The 19,433-nt window shown below is 41.4% G+C and overlaps 4 protein-coding genes across 4 annotated transcripts; 1 reads left to right on the forward strand and 3 right to left on the reverse strand.

Moving 5' to 3' along the window:
- Nucleotides 1-684: 684 nt before the first annotated feature.
- Nucleotides 685-3,662, reverse strand: cbln18 (cerebellin 18). Its single transcript, XM_027005758.2, has 5 exons — nt 3,303-3,662; nt 2,673-2,812; nt 2,337-2,516; nt 1,094-1,225; nt 685-1,005 (listed from the first exon to the last, which is right to left on the reverse strand). The coding sequence occupies exons 1-5, from the start codon at nt 3,338-3,340 to the stop codon at nt 701-703; spliced, it is 795 nt and encodes a 264-aa protein (XP_026861559.2). The 5' UTR covers nt 3,341-3,662; the 3' UTR covers nt 685-700.
- Nucleotides 3,663-4,885: 1,223 nt separating this feature from the next.
- cbln20 (cerebellin 20) lies at nt 4,886-6,822 on the reverse strand. The gene is made up of 4 exons (XM_027005868.2): nt 6,730-6,822; nt 6,379-6,480; nt 5,999-6,139; nt 4,886-5,744 (listed from the first exon to the last, which is right to left on the reverse strand). The coding sequence occupies exons 1-4, from the start codon at nt 6,734-6,736 to the stop codon at nt 5,317-5,319; spliced, it is 678 nt and encodes a 225-aa protein (XP_026861669.2). The 5' UTR covers nt 6,737-6,822; the 3' UTR covers nt 4,886-5,316.
- A 1,775-nt stretch (nt 6,823-8,597) lies between these two features.
- On the reverse strand, nt 8,598-12,460 carry ftr86 (finTRIM family, member 86). The gene is made up of 9 exons (XM_027005804.2): nt 11,921-12,460; nt 11,676-11,771; nt 11,314-11,547; nt 10,948-11,107; nt 10,586-10,675; nt 10,213-10,302; nt 10,060-10,125; nt 9,377-9,579; nt 8,598-9,229 (listed from the first exon to the last, which is right to left on the reverse strand). Exons 1-9 carry the CDS (start codon nt 12,458-12,460, stop codon nt 8,894-8,896), a joined length of 1,815 nt encoding a protein of 604 aa, XP_026861605.2. The 3' UTR covers nt 8,598-8,893.
- Nucleotides 12,461-13,298: 838 nt separating this feature from the next.
- Nucleotides 13,299-18,786, forward strand: nudt8 (nudix (nucleoside diphosphate linked moiety X)-type motif 8). Its single transcript, XM_027005835.2, has 5 exons — nt 13,299-13,347; nt 14,779-15,621; nt 16,127-16,259; nt 18,093-18,170; nt 18,277-18,786. Exons 2-5 carry the CDS (start codon nt 14,780-14,782, stop codon nt 18,460-18,462), a joined length of 1,239 nt encoding a protein of 412 aa, XP_026861636.2. The 5' UTR covers nt 13,299-13,347; nt 14,779; the 3' UTR covers nt 18,463-18,786.
- The last annotated feature ends 647 nt before the right edge of the window (nt 18,787-19,433 follow it).

Below are 19,433 nucleotides of genomic sequence, written 5' to 3' on the forward strand. Positions count from 1 at the left end.
CAGCACTGTAATATAATGCCTGGTGCCTAACAGGTGTGTTTGTGCGCATGCGCATGTGTGAATGCGTTCATACAGGTAGTCATGAAGGAAAACCAGACCACAGAAGAAGGAGTTGCCATTGCACACCAGCTGATGCAGGACCTGGGCGTAAAGGAGGAAGACCTGATCGAGGGTGCATACATGGACCTTCTGCTGGCAGAGGCCCAGCAGAATGGATGTAAATAGTCTTCCAATTTAGAATATTGGAATTGTTAGCTGTACAGTTTATTAAAACAACAATAAAATACTGCTCTTTACTGTAATTTTTATGAGGGCAGATCATTGACACAACAGCGACTAATTTTCTTTCCCCCCCCCCCCCACTTTTTTCACCCTAAAAGAAGATGCGACAGTGGTATTATGAAGTTTGTTCCAAGAAAAGATATAATCCATCCACCAGAAAAATGCCTGGAATACACTGTAATATCATTTTATAGAGGTGATGGTGAAGTACTGTACATGTCGCTCACATTTCTTACAGCTGCATATACATAGCTTGTGACACTACAAAACGACGAAAGTGGTAATGAACATCACATTACTGTGTCCTGTGTCTCATCGAATGTTTTTTCATGCAGTGTTTGACTGCGTCACATAACTGGTTAAATTACAAATTGTTAACTGACAAACGCCTTGGGTGCAACCCTACCAACCTCCCGTCTTAAACGTCCTGCATTGGGTAGACCAGGTATCCGCTGAAGGAGTTGAATCCCTGTGTGTCACCACACAGAAACCTCCCTAGAACCAGCTCGACGTACACCTGGTTGCCGGGATGCAGCTTCAGCAGCATGGTATGTGTGGCGCTGTCCTCAGAGTCCTCGCGATTGTCCTCCCAGGATGAGGACACCACCTGGCCGTCCCTCACCAGCTGTGTCTTTTGGTAGATGTGCTCTCCTGCCACACCCATGTTGGAGTAGGTGCTGTAGCTGAAGGAGTAAAGGCCAGCGCGGGGCACCGTGAAGGCACCTGTCGTGGGATCATAGAAGGGTCATTGACTGCCTCTGCATGGGAGTGATTGGCTTTTGTTTGTATTGTGAGAGTAGGCTATGCTTACCCAGTGCTGAATTATATCCGTGTCCTTGGTTCAGTGTGATGTTCTGGTAAGGAATGGGCACATTCTTATTGAAGGGCCCAAAACAACCAGGTGTTGATGTCAGTGATGCAGTAAATGCAACGTTACGTCCACCTAGTAAGAACAGGAGTGGAAATGTAAAACATGTTTTATTTTAGTAAAAACAAAATGACTTATTGAACTTTATCCTAAATTAACCAATGAGGGAGGAAGTTGCTTTTTTTAGATACGTTTCATCACCCATCTGAGTAACTTCTTCTCAGCTAGTTGTAAAGATCCCAGTATTTAAATACTGGGGTTTAAGGTTTGACTCATCACCCATTGGAGCACAAATTGGGAGTCATCAGGACATTGTACCACTGAGCCAATAGTGAGCCAACTGACACAGCAGCCAGGGAAGGGGAGAATGCTCACATCAGACAGGCCGTGGGCCAGTGTGATTATCTAGACAGTGCTCCAGCAGTTCAAAGGGGAAAAGGACAGCTGCTGCTTAAGTAGAAACTGGTGATTCCATATGTGGTGGGAATAGTGGAATGATTGAGAGGCATATTTTCCAAACACTGCATCTTGGTTGCTTTCAAACCCCTAAAACATGCTACGCCAAAATCTGTTCCACTCCAAGGATCGTGTCCCCTGTCACAAACAAAACAATAATATAGTATATAGCAATATAGTAATATACTATCAAGTGCCAGGAGGACTGTGGGGAATTGTTCATTGTAGAAACCAGCCGCTGGCGAATTGTGGCACAATATAGAAGAGCTTCCTTATCAGGCCAGAACCCACCTACTGGCCAGTGGGTTGCTCCTTTAAAGATGAATATCTGAACATTCTGGATAGGAAGGAATGCTGGTTTGAACAGGGATTTAAAGAAGTTATTTACATGGAGAGGGAACATCGATCTCTGAACAGGAAGGGTGGGAGGGGGTGTTAGGATACATTTTTCACCATCTGATTCCATAATCGCAGCTATAACCCAGTCAAATGTGAATAGCATACATGACCTTTGTAAGTAAAAGTCAATTGAACTGATCACTGGTATTATTGTTAAGGGCTGGCCTCAGCCATTATGCTAAAGGCCAGTATTTAAGTCCTGGGGTCTTTACAACGAGCTGAGACTGAAGAAGTCACTCGGATGGGTAATGAAGCATATCTAAATAAATACAATTGTGTCTAGATCAACTAGTCAACTTTCTTGGAATGAGGGAGGAAGGTGAAGTGTTACCTGCGATTGCATCAATATGCTGGTTGAGATTGTGCAAGTCCTCCGATATGCTCAGCATACTCAGCATGGTGGCCTCCTCTAGCTGCATGAGTGCTGAGCTGACACAGCAGCAGCCTTTAGTCTGCCTGAATTCACAGTTGCAGTCCCACAATCCACAGGGCAAATTCTCTGTCCAGTTTACTGTGTGTTTAATGTGGGGGGTGGTGGTTACACAGGACAAGACACACACACACACACACACACACACACACACACACAAACACTGGGTTTTCTTCCATCTGCTGGCAATAATGTGTATGCACAACGATGATGTAGTGCGTATCAAAAGTAGTTCACCTGCACTCTGGCGGATGAAGTCTAAGGGACTGTTTGTGTCTGCATTAACGCATAGACATAATGCACCAAGCAGACCTAGAACAGCTACTGCAGCTGTCTTCATCCTCACTTTATGTACGAAGTGATCTTTTATGTTCTTGCTGTAAAGCCACAAAGTACCACTGTTTAATATTTCCTATTATAATGTGTCTATTTGACATATTTCTATGTAGAACATTTAATAAATGTTAATTCTTATATTTAATAATTTTCTCATATGCTTTCTAAGGACAAAACTTGCAATACAGCTTTTAAATGTTTAAGCTTATGATTATTTTGATAGGTTCACATTACTCTATACAATTTTTATAGGACTCCAAAACATCAATGATTCTTAAAATACAATAGTTCTAGCTAAAGAAAAAAAAGGTTTTTAAAAAGTTTTTTTTTAAAGCTATTGTCTACACAATTTACTTGAGTTAATTAATATTTTAAATTCTATATTAACTAGTATTACCCCAATGTGTAGGCAGTATATAATCAAGACAAAACAATGTCCTGCAATCACGTTCATCTCTTGCAAGCCTATATATGTAAACTCTAAGAAAATAGCTCCGTAAAGTTTTTAACGAGTTCCGTCCCAATACTCACTGTGACTGAGACAGCTGCTGCGAGCAGGTGTGTGGCATGTGAGGAGGCTTCTGCTCAGCAGCCGGTTTTGAGATCTCGTCTTATGCGCTCGGCGTGGAGAATGACGGAATGTTGCATCCTTTGTGTGGGACGAGAACAGCGGCAGGTGGAAAAGTAGGCCACGTGAAACTTCCCACCCCGTTTCTTTCAGCCGTCCCACGTAGGCCGCAGGAAGGGCACCCGTGCTTCGTTGTCCTTTTGTTATCCGTAAATATAATGTGTTTTATCGGGATACCACTATCTTGTTTCGAAGCCAGGGAGCACTCCGGGTACGTTTGGATGTCATTGCGGCGGCTAGTCATTGTAGCGTCGCCGCGCAGACAGAGTGGGTTTGGCTTTTAATGCCGCCACGTTAATTGATTCTATCTCTTGATCAGAAGTCCCATTTCTGAGGTTAGTGCGGGATTTGGTTTTGTAGCCTGATTCTGAGAACAGGATGTGGGCCATGCCTGATGGGAATATTATCTGTCATATGTTCAGTTTAAGCCATAAATGCACAAAGAACATTACTTATCACATATTTCCTATGTAATAGGGGGAAGTAAATCACAATAGGAGGATTAAAACAATTAACTGATATAGTTATGTCTATGTTCTCAATCAGAAATAGCGGTAACAGCTTTACAGTTACCATACTAACCTTATCGATATGTATATACAAAAGGTAATCGTGCTATTGTAATTATTTTACAATAATTATGTAATTATTTTGTTGTTGTAATATGACAAACTGGCCTGTATGTAGCAAGCATTCCTCCTGGGGCTTTAATTACTGTCAGATATCTTCACAATTGCTTTCCATGTAGCGCTAGAAGTGCTGCACTGGGGAGCAAAAGGAAAGTGGGCAAACTAAGCAGACGTTTTATAAGCATGACTCGTGTTATGTAGGGTCTTTGCGATGTAGAAGATTGAGTTTGCTCTCAATGTCAGGGACAGCAGAATCTGCAGTTCTGTGTGATATTAAAGCAATAATCTTTCATACAGTTTCAAACCTTACGCCTCCTAACTCCTCGACTGGAGCCTGTTTTTATCTATTCATCAGTTCTTATAATCAGTTGTTATTTCAGTGTATAATGTTTTAAGCACGTAATTTCAGAGAGCTGAGATGTATTAGAGACTGTACATTGGCCCTTATTGTGCACTGTCCTTTTAATGTAAAATAAACATGACAAACCTTACCAAATCACAGTAATAAAGAAGCAAAACATAGTTATTTAAATCTTATGCCTTTGCTCCAATATACAGCGATCGTTAAGGCAAGAAGATTGCTGTTGATGCTTTTCAGCTTACATATTCTGCCATGCCAGTGTTCTTTTAAAAGATATTCAGAGGAATGATGTTACATTTTAGCTGAGAGAACTTGCCAGTACATTTACATGGCGAAACCTAAGGTACAGATTGGAAAAGGAATTTTTGTGCCTAGTGTTCCTGAACTTCCCGTCTGGAATCAGTAAAGAGTTCTTACCTTTTTCAAACAATTATCCATTCTCTCATATTTTATCAGCACAATTATTACACACAAACATTTCTGTTGTTTATTTACCTTTATTTCCAATTAATTTGAGGAATCTCATTTGGTTCCATGTCACCAAGTCATATGATCAGACATTTACTTAAGGGCTAATAATTTAGGGAAAGAAAAAGATGAGGATGAACAACTATTAAGTGGGATATACATTTCCACAGCATAAAGACTGTACACTGGAGCGGTTAGGTTTACCCTGGAATGCAATGACAATGGGAAGACCCTTTATACCTTGATATTTCGATTGCTATTGTGGTACTGGAGCACAAGGATACATGGCCTTGATTCCAAGGATCATCTATAACAGACACGGACTTATAAGAGGTAACAAAATCCACTGGTTAAAAGACAATGTCATGGAGCTTAAAGCTGATGCCAGAACTGATTAAGGTGGTAGAACTCCAAAACACCCATTTGGAAGACAACTGCTGCCAAGGACTAGCATGGATTTTAATCTGTAACATAAAGCAGGAAGCCAGTGAAGGTGTTGTAGTGGCTGTTGTCATCACACAGGAAGCAAGAGGCAGGCAGGATCACGTCTACCAGGTCCCCGGCATCCATCTGTTTGGCCAGGACTACGGTGGCACTGTCCTCGTGGTCTTGATTGTTGATTTCGCGGAGGCCTGCCATCATGACCCCGTTCTTCCGCAGGTGAGCACAGGCAGCCAGGGAGCTGCCAGGAGCACCCGCGGTGCTGTATACGGTGAGGGCGAAGACATAGATGCCAGAGCGTGGCACCGTGAAGGTGCCCGTGCTGACATTGTAGCCATCACCCAAGTTGAGAAATATGCTCTGGTACCTCACCACAATGTCTTCCCGGTTGGGACCCACGCAGCGCCGAGTGTCGGTCAGAGCCACTGAGAAGGCGCTGCGGCTTGCTGGGTAGGAAGAGAGAGCATGGCTTCTAAGTAAAGAAAACCAGCCTACTGGTTTAAAAGAATAAAGCAGCAATAACATGTCTGTTGAAGGATGAAAGGCTAGCGGAGATAAATTAGCATGATTTCATTTTCATAATTTTGATCTTACTAGCTGTCATCTGTTATTATATTTGTGTTTTTTGGGGGTATAGGTATTTAGATAACATGAGATTTAGACAGGTTATAAAAACTCTGGGAAGGGGGGGCTGGCTCACAGCGCATGTGGTTAAGGATGCTGTGAGCTCTGTCCAGACCCTTCTGCAACTTGCTCAAGCTCATGTTGAAGAGATTCTCCATCCGCCACATCTGCTGCTGCATCAGACAGCAGCCGCAGGTCGACGGATCAGACAGGCACACTGCAGACAGGAAACAACACTGTCAGCCTCAACACTACCACAGAATATGACAAAATTGAACTGTTGGGTTAAAAAAAACAACTTCATATTCCAGATTTTAAGGTAGCCTCAGTTGAGTCTAATAAGCAACCTTAGGTTCGACTCAAGGCTACCTTACATTGATTAGCTTGTCATGAAATTGCACCAGATGCAATACTACTTTTCCTTTTTAAGATTCTTTTTCGCTCTTCTTTACTTACCGTTGTTAGTGTCGGGGTCGGGAGAGGGGGCCCCCCCAGGCCCATCCCAGGAGTAAGAGGACTGTGCAAAGGAGTATCCCAGGAAGCACAAGAACACAATGCCTGGATTAGAAAAGAGAACACTGTGACAGCCATAAAGCCATGTGCTTACAAAAAGGCCTGACAGCCAACTTCACAGCCACTTAAAAACAGATTGCCATTCAGAAATGGTTCCAAACAACAGAACCAACACTGCTGGTGCTGCATTTTGCTAGTGAACAGTGTAAAATGGAATTACCTGTGTAGTTCATCCCATATTAACAAAATACCTGTTTTCCTCACCAAGGTAAACATGTTTGTAATTAGCCTTACCTCTCATTCTGCTGTGTGTGGATGTTCTCTGACTATAGGCAATACAGAGGATGGAGGTGGAGGCTTAGCTATAAAGTCTTTGTGAGCTCCACCTCTTGCTTTTTCTTGGCGAGAGAATGGGCCAAACCTCTGTGGCTTTGTTCCTGGTAATGATATGTAGGTCGCAATGTCAGATGTACTCCCACGGTGCTGGAATCAGATTGAATCAGAATTCCACAGGGAACGGAGCGGTGACTTGCAAAGTATTCAAGAACGTCTGAGTGAGATTAAAGACCAGTTTCTCAATATATTATTCTCTCCATTTCATACCATTGCTCTCGCTATGAAATATAAGATTGTTTGCCAATCAAATGGGTGATTCCTGTCATGAGCCAAACCAAGCAATAGCTCTGGATATACTCACCTAGGTAAAACTACTTTCAATTTCACATACTTGATCATTTCTCAGCATTTGATTCAGAGCAGTCCCATTTTAAATCCTTAATTTCAGCCTTAACCTCAGTACTTAGGAGCACACATTTGGTGAGCACAGACTGCTGCCTTTTCCTTCATCTTACCTGCTGGGTGGGGGTGAGGAGAATTAACTCAGGGTGGGGAGGGGGCTGTCCTTTCCCTGCCTCCCTCCATCGCCCCATGCTTCCTATTCAACCCCCCCCCCCCCCAACCAGACGGCAAGCTGCAGGAATGACACCGTTAGTGGACAGTGAATGTTAAACGTTAAGAGTAACTGCTTAGGACACTAGTAGATCTAAGCATGATTTAACACAATGCAACCATAAACAGGGAAGTGAGAATTTTAATTTCTGCTTTTTTCTAACTTGAGTTATATGATGATGATCAAGACATTTACATTATTTAGCTGACACTTTTATCTGAAGCAACTTACAATTATGACTGAGCAAAACTTGAGCAAATGAGGGTTAATGGCCTTGCTCAGGGGACCAACAGTAGCAACTTGGCAGTGATGGGGCTTAAACCAGCAACCTCTATGTATAAATATCACAAAAAACATCATTTGGAAAACTAAACTCTTTGATCATACAGCCATATTGTGTTTACTTTTCTGCTGAGCAGAAAATAACTCACATTAGGCAAACCCATCTTACCACTTTATTAGAAACACCTACATCCTGCCAGCTCAGTCTGACCACTGTGTTAGGCACAACTATTGGTAATGAATGAATTTTGTGTAGATTTACAGACAGTAGTTTGATTGTTGGCATGCAGAATTGTCCATTTCTAATCACAGGACTACTGCTGACCAAATATTCCTTGGGTAGCAGACAATTCTCAATAGAGCACAAGACTGTCATCAGGTAGTTGTGGTTGTTAAGCTTGTACAGCAGGGTTGCTGGAGCTTTTACACATCAGTGTCACTGCTGGGTTGAGAGTAGGCCAGAACAAATTCACAGCCAGCAGTAAGCTGGCCATGGTCAAAAACTAACCACTGATGAAAATCTCTAAGGCAAATTGAGCAAGTTAACAAAATGGTATTAACCAACGGTACACTTCAACAAAATGATTGGTAAGTGTATTTATTCTCTTTAGAACCTGAAATAGCTATGCCATTTTAGGTTCTAGAGCCACAGTGGTTAGCTGGTCAGGAGTGGGTTAAACACTCTACTCTCATATGTAATCTTCTACAGAACTGCTTCAGAAAGGTGTTCTATGGGCCTGCATTTGGGTGGTAGCAAGACTAAAAGCACATGTAGGAGAACACGAGGACAAGTACGCTAAAGTCCTAGTGTGCAGAGATAAAAGCAGAAACCATATCAGCAGACATGCAAACTTATTCTTTATTCATTCTTTTGCGATCCGCAGTGAAAAGTCCTGTTTTTTGGTAACATTGTGATTTGATGTATAAAATAAAGAAACTGAGCAAGAAGTAAGGAGAAAAACCAGGTGAATCTTAATAGTTTTCAAATCCAAAACTCCAGAGCTCAAGGGGCAGGAATCACCCACAGAAATCATGGATCATTCTGTATTTATATAAGCCCTTTAGTGGCCATGCACAACAGTGTACTATTTTCACCAACACCATGTCTCCTTATACAAGTATTTTACAGAAAACATTTAGGCATTTTTATAAAACATGCTGCAAAACCCAGGATGATTAGAGTGACCAACAAACAAAATGAAACTTCAGAGGTCTTCCGCCCCACCATTAGTCTAGCTGGCACAGAGTGATAGTGGAGCCCATCGCAGACCAGAAGCGGAAGCTGGGGAAGAGAGGTCCACTGAATTCAGTTTCAACGCAGCAAATCTGGTGGGCCTCCTTGTGTAACACCCTATAGAATGCCAGCACGCCTGCTTGCTGGTCCAGGTATATGCCGATGCAGTGTGCCTTGGGTGCGGCCAGGGCTGTTTCCTTCCCTGCATGCCACAGAGAGAAAGCAGAGCCAGACCAGTATAGGCCCCATGAGTGCTCGTTGTGGCCGATCCTGGAGCTGTCATCCGATGTAGAGCGCCCCATTTCTTTATATGCCACTCCGATGGTGACCTGATGAGAAGTTTGAATTGATTTATTTTAAAGGTAACCCAACTTGGTTTACTTACAATGCACTTCCACTAAACCTTGTGTAGGCTAGCTAAAGTGATCATATTTAATTTGCATAATTTTTGCAATTAGACGTTTGTGCTACAGTACCTTCTGGCCTGTCCATTCTACCTCCCAGTAGTAAGGGCTTCCAGCCAGTGGCTCCCGGCAAATGACCTGCCTCCAGTAGAGAAAACGCTCGGCATGCTCCGGGTAGTTCTGGTTCTCGGCACGGAGCGTGGCCTTGCGATCCCCATCTGACAAACGAATGTGACGATATGCACTGTTGTGGTCTAGCGTGGGCTGGAAGCGGACTGAAAAAAATGGCCATTGTTCACTAGTATTCTTCAAAAACAACCAAAATTATACCAAAAGATATGCTGAAAGAATGAAGCCATTTGTTGAATTGTTAGAAAATGGCACTTTTAGAAATTATGACACCAAAAATTTTTATTCTCATTTTAGAGGCCATATTATGCAAGACCACATGATGAAGAATATACAAGACTTCTTAATTAAGACTAATTGATTAATTTACCTTTTCTCACATTCAGACAAGCTTTCAGAGTGTTTATTGGCTAAGGAATAATATAATATATATTATTCTAGCATCTGAAATGACTTGAGAGTCTAATTGACTAGTCACAAGCCAATTCCTTAATTCCATATAGCCAGACTAAATCACACGTTTGCCCCTCATCACCTTCAGTCATTTATCAGGAATGGGATTTTGATCGGAGCTCTGCACCTGCATTAAGTCTGTTTCTAAAGTTTTATGTATAACAGGCACTTACATTTAAGCATTTCTTCCCTGGTTTTAGGTGCTGGGTTTTCCACACTAAAGGAGGCTGATTCCTTTACTGCACAAAAGGAAAGTATAGGTCATTAAAAATAGAAATCAAAATGTCTTGCTCTTGCATGGCAGTTTGTGTGTTTTGCATCATCACCCGAGTTTGCAGGAGGAGGTGGTGGATGAAGTGTGGAGGTAACAAGTGCTGTGCCTGTCGCTTTACTGTCACTCTTGTCAGACGCAGGTGCTAAAAGATAAAGCAGTAATGATTTCAGTAAGGCAATGCTTCGCTTAAGACCATTCTATTTATCCCATTACAAATTTCTCACAATATAATATGTTATGTGAACAGTATGTCTTTTTAGGGGTGTTCTACTCTTTTGAAGTGAAATAGAGAAAACAAACAATGTACAATACAGTAAAACGCACAAGAGCAAATACTTGCAGAATTACAAAATAATTATAAAACAAGTAAGGATTCAGCAGTTGCCCGTTATAGGAAATAAAAGAAAAACAACCCTACTACTTACCTGATTTCTGTGACACAACTGTTGGATTGCCAGGGACTGAACTTGCTGCTGAGGTCTGGGCAGTTTGTGCAGACTCTGCAACATCATTTACTACAGAGCAAAACGAAGCACATTGCTCATCATGGTGGATCATTTTTATTCCACCATCAAAAACAAAGGTTTTACCATTATTCAAAGGTGTGACAGTTCAGTGCTATAACCTGAGCTATGAACAAACTTTGCCAGGAGAATATGTTGACCCAAGACATTGGATGACGAATAAAAGCACAAGGCACCTGCTGCAGGTCCAGTTACTATGGTAATATGAATCATGTTCTGGTGTTGCAGGAAAGGCAATAGCGCCCAGTTGAACAGGGTTTTACCAGTTCTGAAGATGTTGGCCAAGCTTCCTTTGAAAAGGACCTGAAGGCCCTCTCCAAAAGCCCCAATAGCTGATCTGATCCTACTGGCCTCGGCCTCTGGCTGGCTGATCTGTAGCTCTGCACTGCCAACCTGCTCTGCAGCCGCCATTGAGAAAAACCACTGGACCCAACAGCACAAAAGAGGATACAGTAATAAACCCTATTTAATACAACAGGTAGTCCATTATAAAACCTATACAATTCCATCAGTGTGGAGTTATAAAGATAATAAGCATGCAGAATATTTTATAGTCTGTACTACTTCAACTTTTCAAAACGACTGCGTTACATTAGGAAAATGCCTGCGCTGAGGCTTCTCCTGCTTACATTTAGAAACTGAATGGAGTCCTCAGTGTTGGCCATCCTGTTCAGCTCCTCCTCTTGCTTGTACAGCTGGCAGATCTCCTGCTGCAGCCTATAGCGCTGGTCCTCAATGCGATTATAATAGGAGGACTCATAGTTTTGAAGGAGCTCTGTTACGTGAGAGTTCATTGACTCGACACACTTCATTGCTTCAGTGTAGATCCCTAGGCTGTCCCTCTGCAGATCCTGAATCGCATTCTAAACCAAATGGGGTGGGGGGGGGGGGAGTCTGTGTCACATAACTAATGAGCAGATCCTGGCAAAAATATTTTTTTTTCTTTTATGAAGTCAGTTCCTTAATAGAAAGAAGTAGGAATTAGCTTTACCTTGTGGGCTTGGAAAGTCTGGGGTAATGTTTGAATAATCCTCTCTCTGTCATGAATACACTTTTGTACCATTGCCTTCATTTGTGCCAGCTCTTGCTGCTCAAAGAGAATGGCACAAAAATGAGAATTAAACTAATTTTAAAAAAAATAAAAAATCAAAGAATAAATCCTGCAACTAAAGTGAGTGAAGCTGATGAGACAGAATGAGTTAAAACCAATTTAAAAAAAGGAAACAAATACTGTACCTGTTTTTCATTTTTTTCCTCATCTGGACGGACCACTCGATGACCCTTATGTCCCAAGAAACTACATTCATCGCACACTCTTTCTTTGTCATCAAAGCAGTACAACTCGAGCAGCTGGTGGTGCAGTGAACACAGCTCAGGGGAGCTGTAAGGGAGCTGTGGATAAAGGCCACCTTCATCAGTGCCTTGAGCTCCATCACCCCTGGGGAGTGCCTGTTGAAAGTGAGAAGAGGAATCTGTGGACACAGTGGGAGATGGATCCATGGAGGAACAAACAGGTGAGGGAGGCCTGTCCTGCTCCCTCACGCTCAGTTTCTTCATAGCTTCCATCAGCATGTTGTTCCTGCCCAGGGAGGGCCTGGGGTTGAACACCTGTCTGCACTGGGGACAGGAGTAGACACCCTTTGCAGCTTTATCCCAGTGCTTCTGGATGCACTGAAGGCAGTAGCTGTGACCACAAGGAAGTGTAGCTGGGTCACACAAGATTTCCAAACATACGGAGCAGGAAAAGATCTCTGGAGGGCAGCTGGACATAGCCATTGTGCAGAAAGGAATAAGGAGACACCAGGGTCCCTGGAGATGGTGTTGAGACACACTACTTCTGAAAAGCACAAAGAGCTAGATTTTAAAACTACAGTGGGAGGAGTTAGTGACTGGTATAACAGGTCCTGTAAAACTTTCCAAATGAGTCATGAGGAAAGGAGCAGGAGTCTCACCAGTTTCAGTCCCCCGTATTTAAATGATGTAGGCTGAGAAGAATGAGAGAAATTCAAAAAAGGAAGACAGACTTGTTTGTCACGTCATGCTAATGGAAAAAGGTAGTCAGTTATAGATTTTCAGAAGGCTGGAAGTTTGAGAGTGGTAGCAGTCAGTGCTAAGAAATTCTACCATCCAAGTTGTATATCTGATTAAATATTTAAGTAAACATATGTATAAATACAATAATTGTATTATTTATAGTTTGGTCTATGCATTTTAGACCAATACCTTTTGACTACAAGAGTCATATATTTCAGAGAGAATGAGAGCCACTTCGCTTACATTCAGTTTTGTACACATTCCTATATTAAGTGAATCAGTAAATTAACTTCACTTGAAGTAATACAAGTAAATACACTATTCCGTCATAAACTATATCTTTAACTGATAGCAAGCACTGTGTTGTGGTAATGAGGGAAGAAAACGGTTGGTAAATTAAACTTTATCTGTAACCTGAAAGGAAGTAAACCCAGTAGCTTAGGTCAATATACTCCAAATCACGTTAATGGTTCAATTTCAATGTTCTGCCAACTACGTCCTTCACAGTATTGCGTTACTGTGTCTCAATTAGCCTAGTAATCATCCTAGAGGGGGTGAAAAGCCAAAGGTGCATCTGGCAACCCGAGCAGCAACCGGAAAAGTCTAGCTGTTCTAGCTGTATGCTCAAGGTGAGTGAATTGAGGGACCCGCTGCGCAGGTCTTTTCCCTGTGAGCAAATTTGGATATTATATTCTGGAGCGCCGATTTAAAATGCGCCCCAAAATAGCTCACTGGTGTTTACTTTGCATTTGTGGGTAGTTAGCTAGCCTGTGTGCAGCTCTGCTAGCTAATGCTAATGACAGACCGTTGGTGTCATTAAAGTTCCCGTTAGAATTCACTTAGAATTACTGTGTTGAGTGATGCCTTTAGTTACAGCAAGTTCGTAAATAGCAAAATGTATTATATAGGTTATATATCTAGCTATCTGTCGGAGAACCGAGAGGTCGAGATACAACTGTGGTTATAAGTTAGCTTATTAATTCTGCTATTAAGACTTAGAAAACATTGGACAAAGTCGATTGAAAGCCGCCACTATAACAGAACATGATCATAATCCTAGGATTTCTAGCCGGCTACCTAACAACTAATAGCAGGTCAAGAATAACATTTCACTTTCGATATTGTGGAGCATTATAGTTAGCTAACCTAGCTAGCTAGTTAATTAGACTTAACTAGACCATTTGGAAATACCCCAGTGGCATCCACTGCGTGCCTTGTAAAGCAGCCATTAAAATAGTATTATGACAATACTGGACGTGCATGTTATTGAGCTGGCTGATTATAGCATTATAAATATACAAACAGGAAATGTGCCTGATGTCCAGAACGTGTAGGAAAAGCACCGTTTAATCTTGGAAGGTCACCGGTATTCATGGTAGTCGCTCTGTTAGCGCACTTTTGTGGAGTTCTCCATGATTAGTATGACTGGATCAGGTGTGCAGGTGTTTTAAATCTGGCCATGCATCAGATAGGAAATCATTTAGTTTAGCGAGGATAACAGTTGGTAACACGTGTGTGTGTGTGTGTGTGTGTGTGTGTGTGTGTGTGTGTGTGTGTGTGTGTGTGTGTGTGTGTGTGTGTGTGCGCGCGCTCGCTCAAGCTAGTGAAAAGAGCATTTTATCTAAAAGGGTGAAAGTTAATATGAATTGATTTCCAAATATAAAAATAATAAAATAAATTAAAATAGATTTTATATGTCCCCTCAGCAAATAGCTTTTATTCAGATCATTAGCCCCTCACCCTAACTTGTAAGTATTTCTTCAAGACTGATGGAAAAGCATATTTTTGTGTAACATAATCACATATTTAATTGTTTTGATACTGTTATTACCTAAACTGTAGAAAAGACTTGGTGTGTCCATTCTTTTGACTAATTGTGTGCGTGGTACTAAAACTGCGGCGTTTTACAGAAAGGACATCCTGTTTCTCACAATTTTAACTGTATACGTGTGTGTGTGTGTGTTTCCCAGTCTTAAATTACCACAGAAATTTATTTCTGAAAATAGGTTACAAATCCAATTGGCTGTTGTGGATCTCACTTTAACTTGTTTTCCTCCCAGGATGTTTAGGTGTCCTCAGTCAATGACTTGCCCACTGGGGACCCATAAATCACTGCTTATGACATTCAGACACTCTCAGAAGCACTCTTTTGGAGAGAGCAGTAGCCTTTTCTCACAATGGCTTTGCATGGTCAGTAGAGAGAAAGGACGACAGCAGAGGCAACCTCGTATGCCTGAACCACACAGACTCACTCACTTTTCACAAGAAACTCATCATAGTTCCTTCTCTTTCCCTGTTAACACAAGCATTTGCATTAACCCTGAAAACCCTTCCCACAATGTGACGTCTAAGGCAGCTGGGCCTATAACCTCCTCACAGTTTATGGGAAAGGCCTCTGTAATCTACGCTCCAAAAACCACTTCATCAAAACATTTTAGCCTCAGGAATTTTGTTCCCAGCAAGTGCCTACAACTTGAACAGTGCAAGGAAAAGCACAGCTGTTCTTCACGGACGTGGAAATCAGAGCAGAACACCAGCGTTGAGAATCAGAACTACCATACTGTCAGAGGGGTCACATACACGTTGAATAGGCCATATATGTTAAGCAGAATGCTCTGGATTCCCTGTCCTATGGTACAGAGCTGTTACGGACTTTTGACAGCCCAAGCGTGCAGTGTGCACAGGAGAGTTCCCCAGTGGGCCACCCTTGAGGGGTGCCTGTCGGCCCAGAACGAGGCCCGTTGTCGGGACCAGCTGCAGTCCAACACAGTGCTTTATGAGCAAAAGCCAGCCAAAAAGTGGGCAGCCGTGCTGGTGTGTCTGTGCATGGTGGGTGGAGAGCCTGCCTTTCTTTTCACCCTTAGATCCAGCAAACTCAGGGGAAGGCACAAAGGCGATGTCAGGTACAAGTCCTTTTCCTGTTCAATATATATATATATATATATATATAAGTTGTTGATTTTACAGTGGTGTGTTGGCTTTCATCAGACTTGGCCACCCCGTGAGTCTGCTTCCACCTTAGCTTACCCTTCTGTGTGCTTTATGTTCAAGTATTAAAGAAATAAATATATATAAATAGGCAAGGAGCACCGTCTCCGTGTAGACAAGTTTCCTCGATTGATTATTTCATTGGGACTGTGTTGAAATTTTTAGTTGCTGATCTCAGGCCAGTCACCTTTTTTTTTTTTTTCCTCTTTCCTCAGGGCATTCATTTTATTTATAGCTATAAGAATGCAAAGAGAGTTTAGGCTGAGCCTTAAAAAAACACCTTACATAGGATTAAGTAGTACCCCTCATTATTCAACCCACTAATGTTACTTTCAGAAAAAGGCTGCTTTGACCAGTACCTATGTTATCTTTGTGTGAACAGGAAGTTCATATCTGAATGAAATCGTGTCTTTTTTGTAGTTTTGCAGGGGGGAAGCGAGATGCTATGGACAGGAATGTTGTGGACACAGCACTGCGGGAAGCTTGCGAGGAACTTGGGATTTCAGTGACTGAAAATGAAGTGTGGGGATTGCTTAGACCACTGCGTGACAAGGTGAGGTTTTACTCATGTGAGGCTTCACTCACGTCACTATACCTTTTGTCACACTGCTGCATCACACACTTGCCTTTTCCCCAGAACTCAACCAGTGATGATAAGGGACGGCAGTGAATCATGCACTTAAACAGAAGCCACACACACACACTGCCTGGCCAAAAAAAAGGTCACCACCTGGATTTAACTAAGCAAATAGGTCAGAGTCTACCATTGGATAATTACTGCATGGGTGATTGTTCAGCTGGCAACAAGTTTTTTAACCCTAACTAATGCAGTGAGGAGCTTCTCATTTGTTAAACAACCATGTCAAAAGACACATCCTGTGGTCATGGAAAAGACGTTAATTTCAGAAGGGTCAAATTATTGGCATGCATCAAACAGAGAAAACCTCTAAGCAGATTGCTGAAACTACCAAAATCAGGTTAAGAACTGTCCAACGCATCATTAAAAAGTGGAAGGACAGTGGAGAAACATAATCTTTGGGGAAGGAATGTGGTCAGAAAAAAATCTTGAATGATCGTGATCGGTGATTACTTAAACGTGCAGTGAAATCAAATCATAGAAAAACAACAGCAGAACTCAGGGATATGTTTAATAGTGAAAGTAAGAGCATTTCCACATGCACAATGCGAAGGGAACTCAAGGGATTGGGACTAAACAGCTGTGTAGCCTTAAGAGAACAACTTGTCACTGAAACTAACCGGCAAAAACAGCTTCAATTTGCTAGGGTGCATAAAGATTGGACTCTGGAGCAATGCAAGAAGGTCATGTGGTCTGATGAGTCCAGATTTACCCTGTTCCAGAGTGATGGGCGCATCAGGCTAAGAAGAGAGGCGGCTGAAGTGATGCACCCATCATGCCTAGTGCCTACCGTACAAGCCTGTGGGGGCAGTGCTATGATCTGGGGTTGTTGCAGTTGGTCAGGTCTCAGTTCAGCAACGTTATGTGCCCAAAGAATGAGGTCAGCTGACTATTTGAATATACTGAATGACCAGGTTATTCCATCAATGGATTTTTTCTTCCCTGATGGCACGGGCATATTCCAAGATGACAATTCCAGGATTCATTGGGCTCAAATTGTAAAAGAGTGGTTCAGGGAGCATGAGACATAATTTTCACACTGGCCAGCACAGAGTCCAGACCTGAACCCCATTGAGAATCTTTGGGATGTGCTGGACTTTGCGCAATGGTCCAAATCTCTCATCAATACAAGATCTTGGGGGAAAAATTAATGCAACTCTGGACAGAAATAAATGTTGTGACATTGCAGAAGCTTGTGGAAAGGATGCCACAGTGAATGTGTGTGAATGTAATCAAAGCTAAAGGCGGTCCAACGAAATATTAGTGTGTGACCTTTTTTTAGCCAAGCTGTGTGTGTATGTGTATGTATGTGTGTGTGTGTGTGTGTGTGTGTGTGTGTGTGTGTATATAGTATATATATATATATATATATATATATATATATATATATATATATATATATAAAATATAATCACATGTATACAAACAGTTATAGGTTCACCAGGTCAAAGCAAATTTGATATTTATAAGCGGTTGCGTGCTGCACCCTGATTTTAAGGTTCTTCATATTATATCAGATATATGCATCATATTATACCAGACTCTCATTTTTTTTTTGCCAACCCCCATTTATTTATATGTCTCTTTATTTATTCAACTAATTTAGTTATTTATCAGGTTTCCCCCCAGCCCTAGTAATAAGGAACAAGAGGTTGCAAAATTCTCAGAAAGAAAGATATAATTATGTTTTGTTGTTGTATGTTCCTCATATGCACACATTTTGATTTAGTTTATATTGTGCCTTTTCAGTCGGGAATGCTGATTGCTCCTGTATTAGCCAACCTTGGACCACTGGAATCGCTAAAATTCCATCCTAACCCAAGTGAGGTAAGCAGATTTGTTGAAATGCTTGTCTTTATCTAAAGTTTTTTTTTTTATTTTTTTTTTTTTTTACTTGACTTCCTTTTTCCTTGTTTCCCTCTGTGACCAACAGGTGGAGGAGATCTTCACCCTGACAGTAGCTCATCTATGCAACCCCCAAAACCGGGGTTACACACACTTTCGGACTGGAGATTGCTATGGCTACACTCTTCCTGTGTTTCACAATGATAAGCATAGAATCTGGGGCCTGACTGCAGTAGCCTTGGATCACACACTCAAAGTCATTATGCCAGTATAGCAATTGCACAGCCTGATTCCATAGGGCTTTTTTGATGGAAAAGATTTGTTCATTTGGCTTCTTTAGAACTTAAATTTATGATGTTCTTGAAATGATTGTCACAAATGAGTGTTGAATACTTTGATCATCACTGTCTGCCCCTGCTGAGTGGTAGAGTACAGTATGAACTATGTAATTAAGTGTCCCTATTCTGAACATTTGAAATGATAGATTTTCTTCTATAATTATTGACTAGATCATTTTAAAAATACTGCATTGGTATTGCAATGGGTTTGTTAAACCACTACTTAGATTTGTATCAGGCAATTCAATAAAAGTATCTTAAGGAGATTAATTATTTGTCTGTTTGCCACATTCCAAATTAAGACTGGTCATAGTCCTCTTATAATCTAGTCCGTTTACTGTCTGAGCTGTTCCTGAATAGAAATAATTCATATATAATTTTAGCCACTAACTTGATGAACTGTTATGAAGGACAGACATTGCTTCACTCTGATACACATTGATTACCAATCTCATTTTCAAGTGCTCCTCCTAAGATTTACCTGTTTCCATAAATTTAGGCTTATTGTTACTGGCATGGGAAGGAGATTTAACAAACCAGGTGTTGAAGTTTTGTAGTGTTCTAATGAAAACCACTCACCAGTTCAGAGTGAGAAGTATGATATAATCAAAGACAATGGTGTCCAATCAGGCCCCTTTAACCCTTCACAGAAGGGGTAACGTAGTGGATGGAAAAAATTCTAGAAATGAATTTCAGAAATGAAATTTACAAAACATCAACCTGTTCATACAAGCTATTTTACATATTCTTGGTTACTAGAGGTGTTTTATCTGAGAGTGGTACTACTAAGTGGTACTTAAAAATAAACTTAGCATTTTTGCAAGGAAGTGGAATCCTTCATGAATCTGTCACAAATCTATCATTAGACCTGACAATAAAATCATTCTCCATAAAACAAAAATACCCC

The sequence above is a fragment of the Electrophorus electricus genome, chromosome 15 (assembly GCF_013358815.1).
Source record: "Electrophorus electricus isolate fEleEle1 chromosome 15, fEleEle1.pri, whole genome shotgun sequence".
NCBI lineage: Eukaryota > Metazoa > Chordata > Actinopteri > Gymnotiformes > Gymnotidae > Electrophorus > Electrophorus electricus.

What these genes read in the sequence shown, in the direction of transcription:
- cbln18 (XM_027005758.2), bottom strand. Translation starts at nt 3,340, where the DNA reads ATGCCACACACCTGCTCGCAGCAGCTGTCTCAGTCACA. An exon ending in CTTCATCCGCCAGAGTGCAG is followed by an intron (nt 2,517 to 2,672) that starts GTGAACTACTTT and finishes TTAAACACACAG; the next exon opens with TAAACTGGACAGAGAATTTG. An exon ending in GCATATTGATGCAATCGCAG is followed by an intron (nt 1,226 to 2,336) that starts GTAACACTTCAC and finishes TGTTCTTACTAG; the next exon opens with GTGGACGTAACGTTGCATTT.
- cbln20 (XM_027005868.2), bottom strand. An exon ending in CGACCCCGACACTAACAACG is followed by an intron (nt 6,140 to 6,378) that starts GTAAGTAAAGAA and finishes TCCTGTCTGCAG; the next exon opens with TGTGCCTGTCTGATCCGTCG. An exon ending in CATCCTTAACCACATGCGCT is followed by an intron (nt 5,745 to 5,998) that starts GTGAGCCAGCCC and finishes CTTCCTACCCAG; the next exon opens with CAAGCCGCAGCGCCTTCTCA.
- ftr86 (XM_027005804.2), bottom strand. Translation starts at nt 12,460, where the DNA reads ATGGCTATGTCCAGCTGCCCTCCAGAGATCTTTTCCTGCTCCGTATGT. An exon ending in GGCCAACATCTTCAGAACTG is followed by an intron (nt 10,676 to 10,947) that starts GTAAAACCCTGT and finishes TTTGCTCTGTAG; the next exon opens with TAAATGATGTTGCAGAGTCT. An exon ending in CAGGGAAGAAATGCTTAAAT is followed by an intron (nt 9,580 to 10,059) that starts GTAAGTGCCTGT and finishes CATTTTTTTCAG; the next exon opens with TCCGCTTCCAGCCCACGCTA.
- nudt8 (XM_027005835.2), top strand. Translation starts at nt 14,780, where the DNA reads ATGTTTAGGTGTCCTCAGTCAATGACTTGCCCACTGGGGACCCATAAA. An exon ending in AGGCACAAAGGCGATGTCAG is followed by an intron (nt 15,622 to 16,126) that starts GTACAAGTCCTT and finishes TCTTTTTTGTAG; the next exon opens with TTTTGCAGGGGGGAAGCGAG. An exon ending in TCCATCCTAACCCAAGTGAG is followed by an intron (nt 18,171 to 18,276) that starts GTAAGCAGATTT and finishes TGTGACCAACAG; the next exon opens with GTGGAGGAGATCTTCACCCT.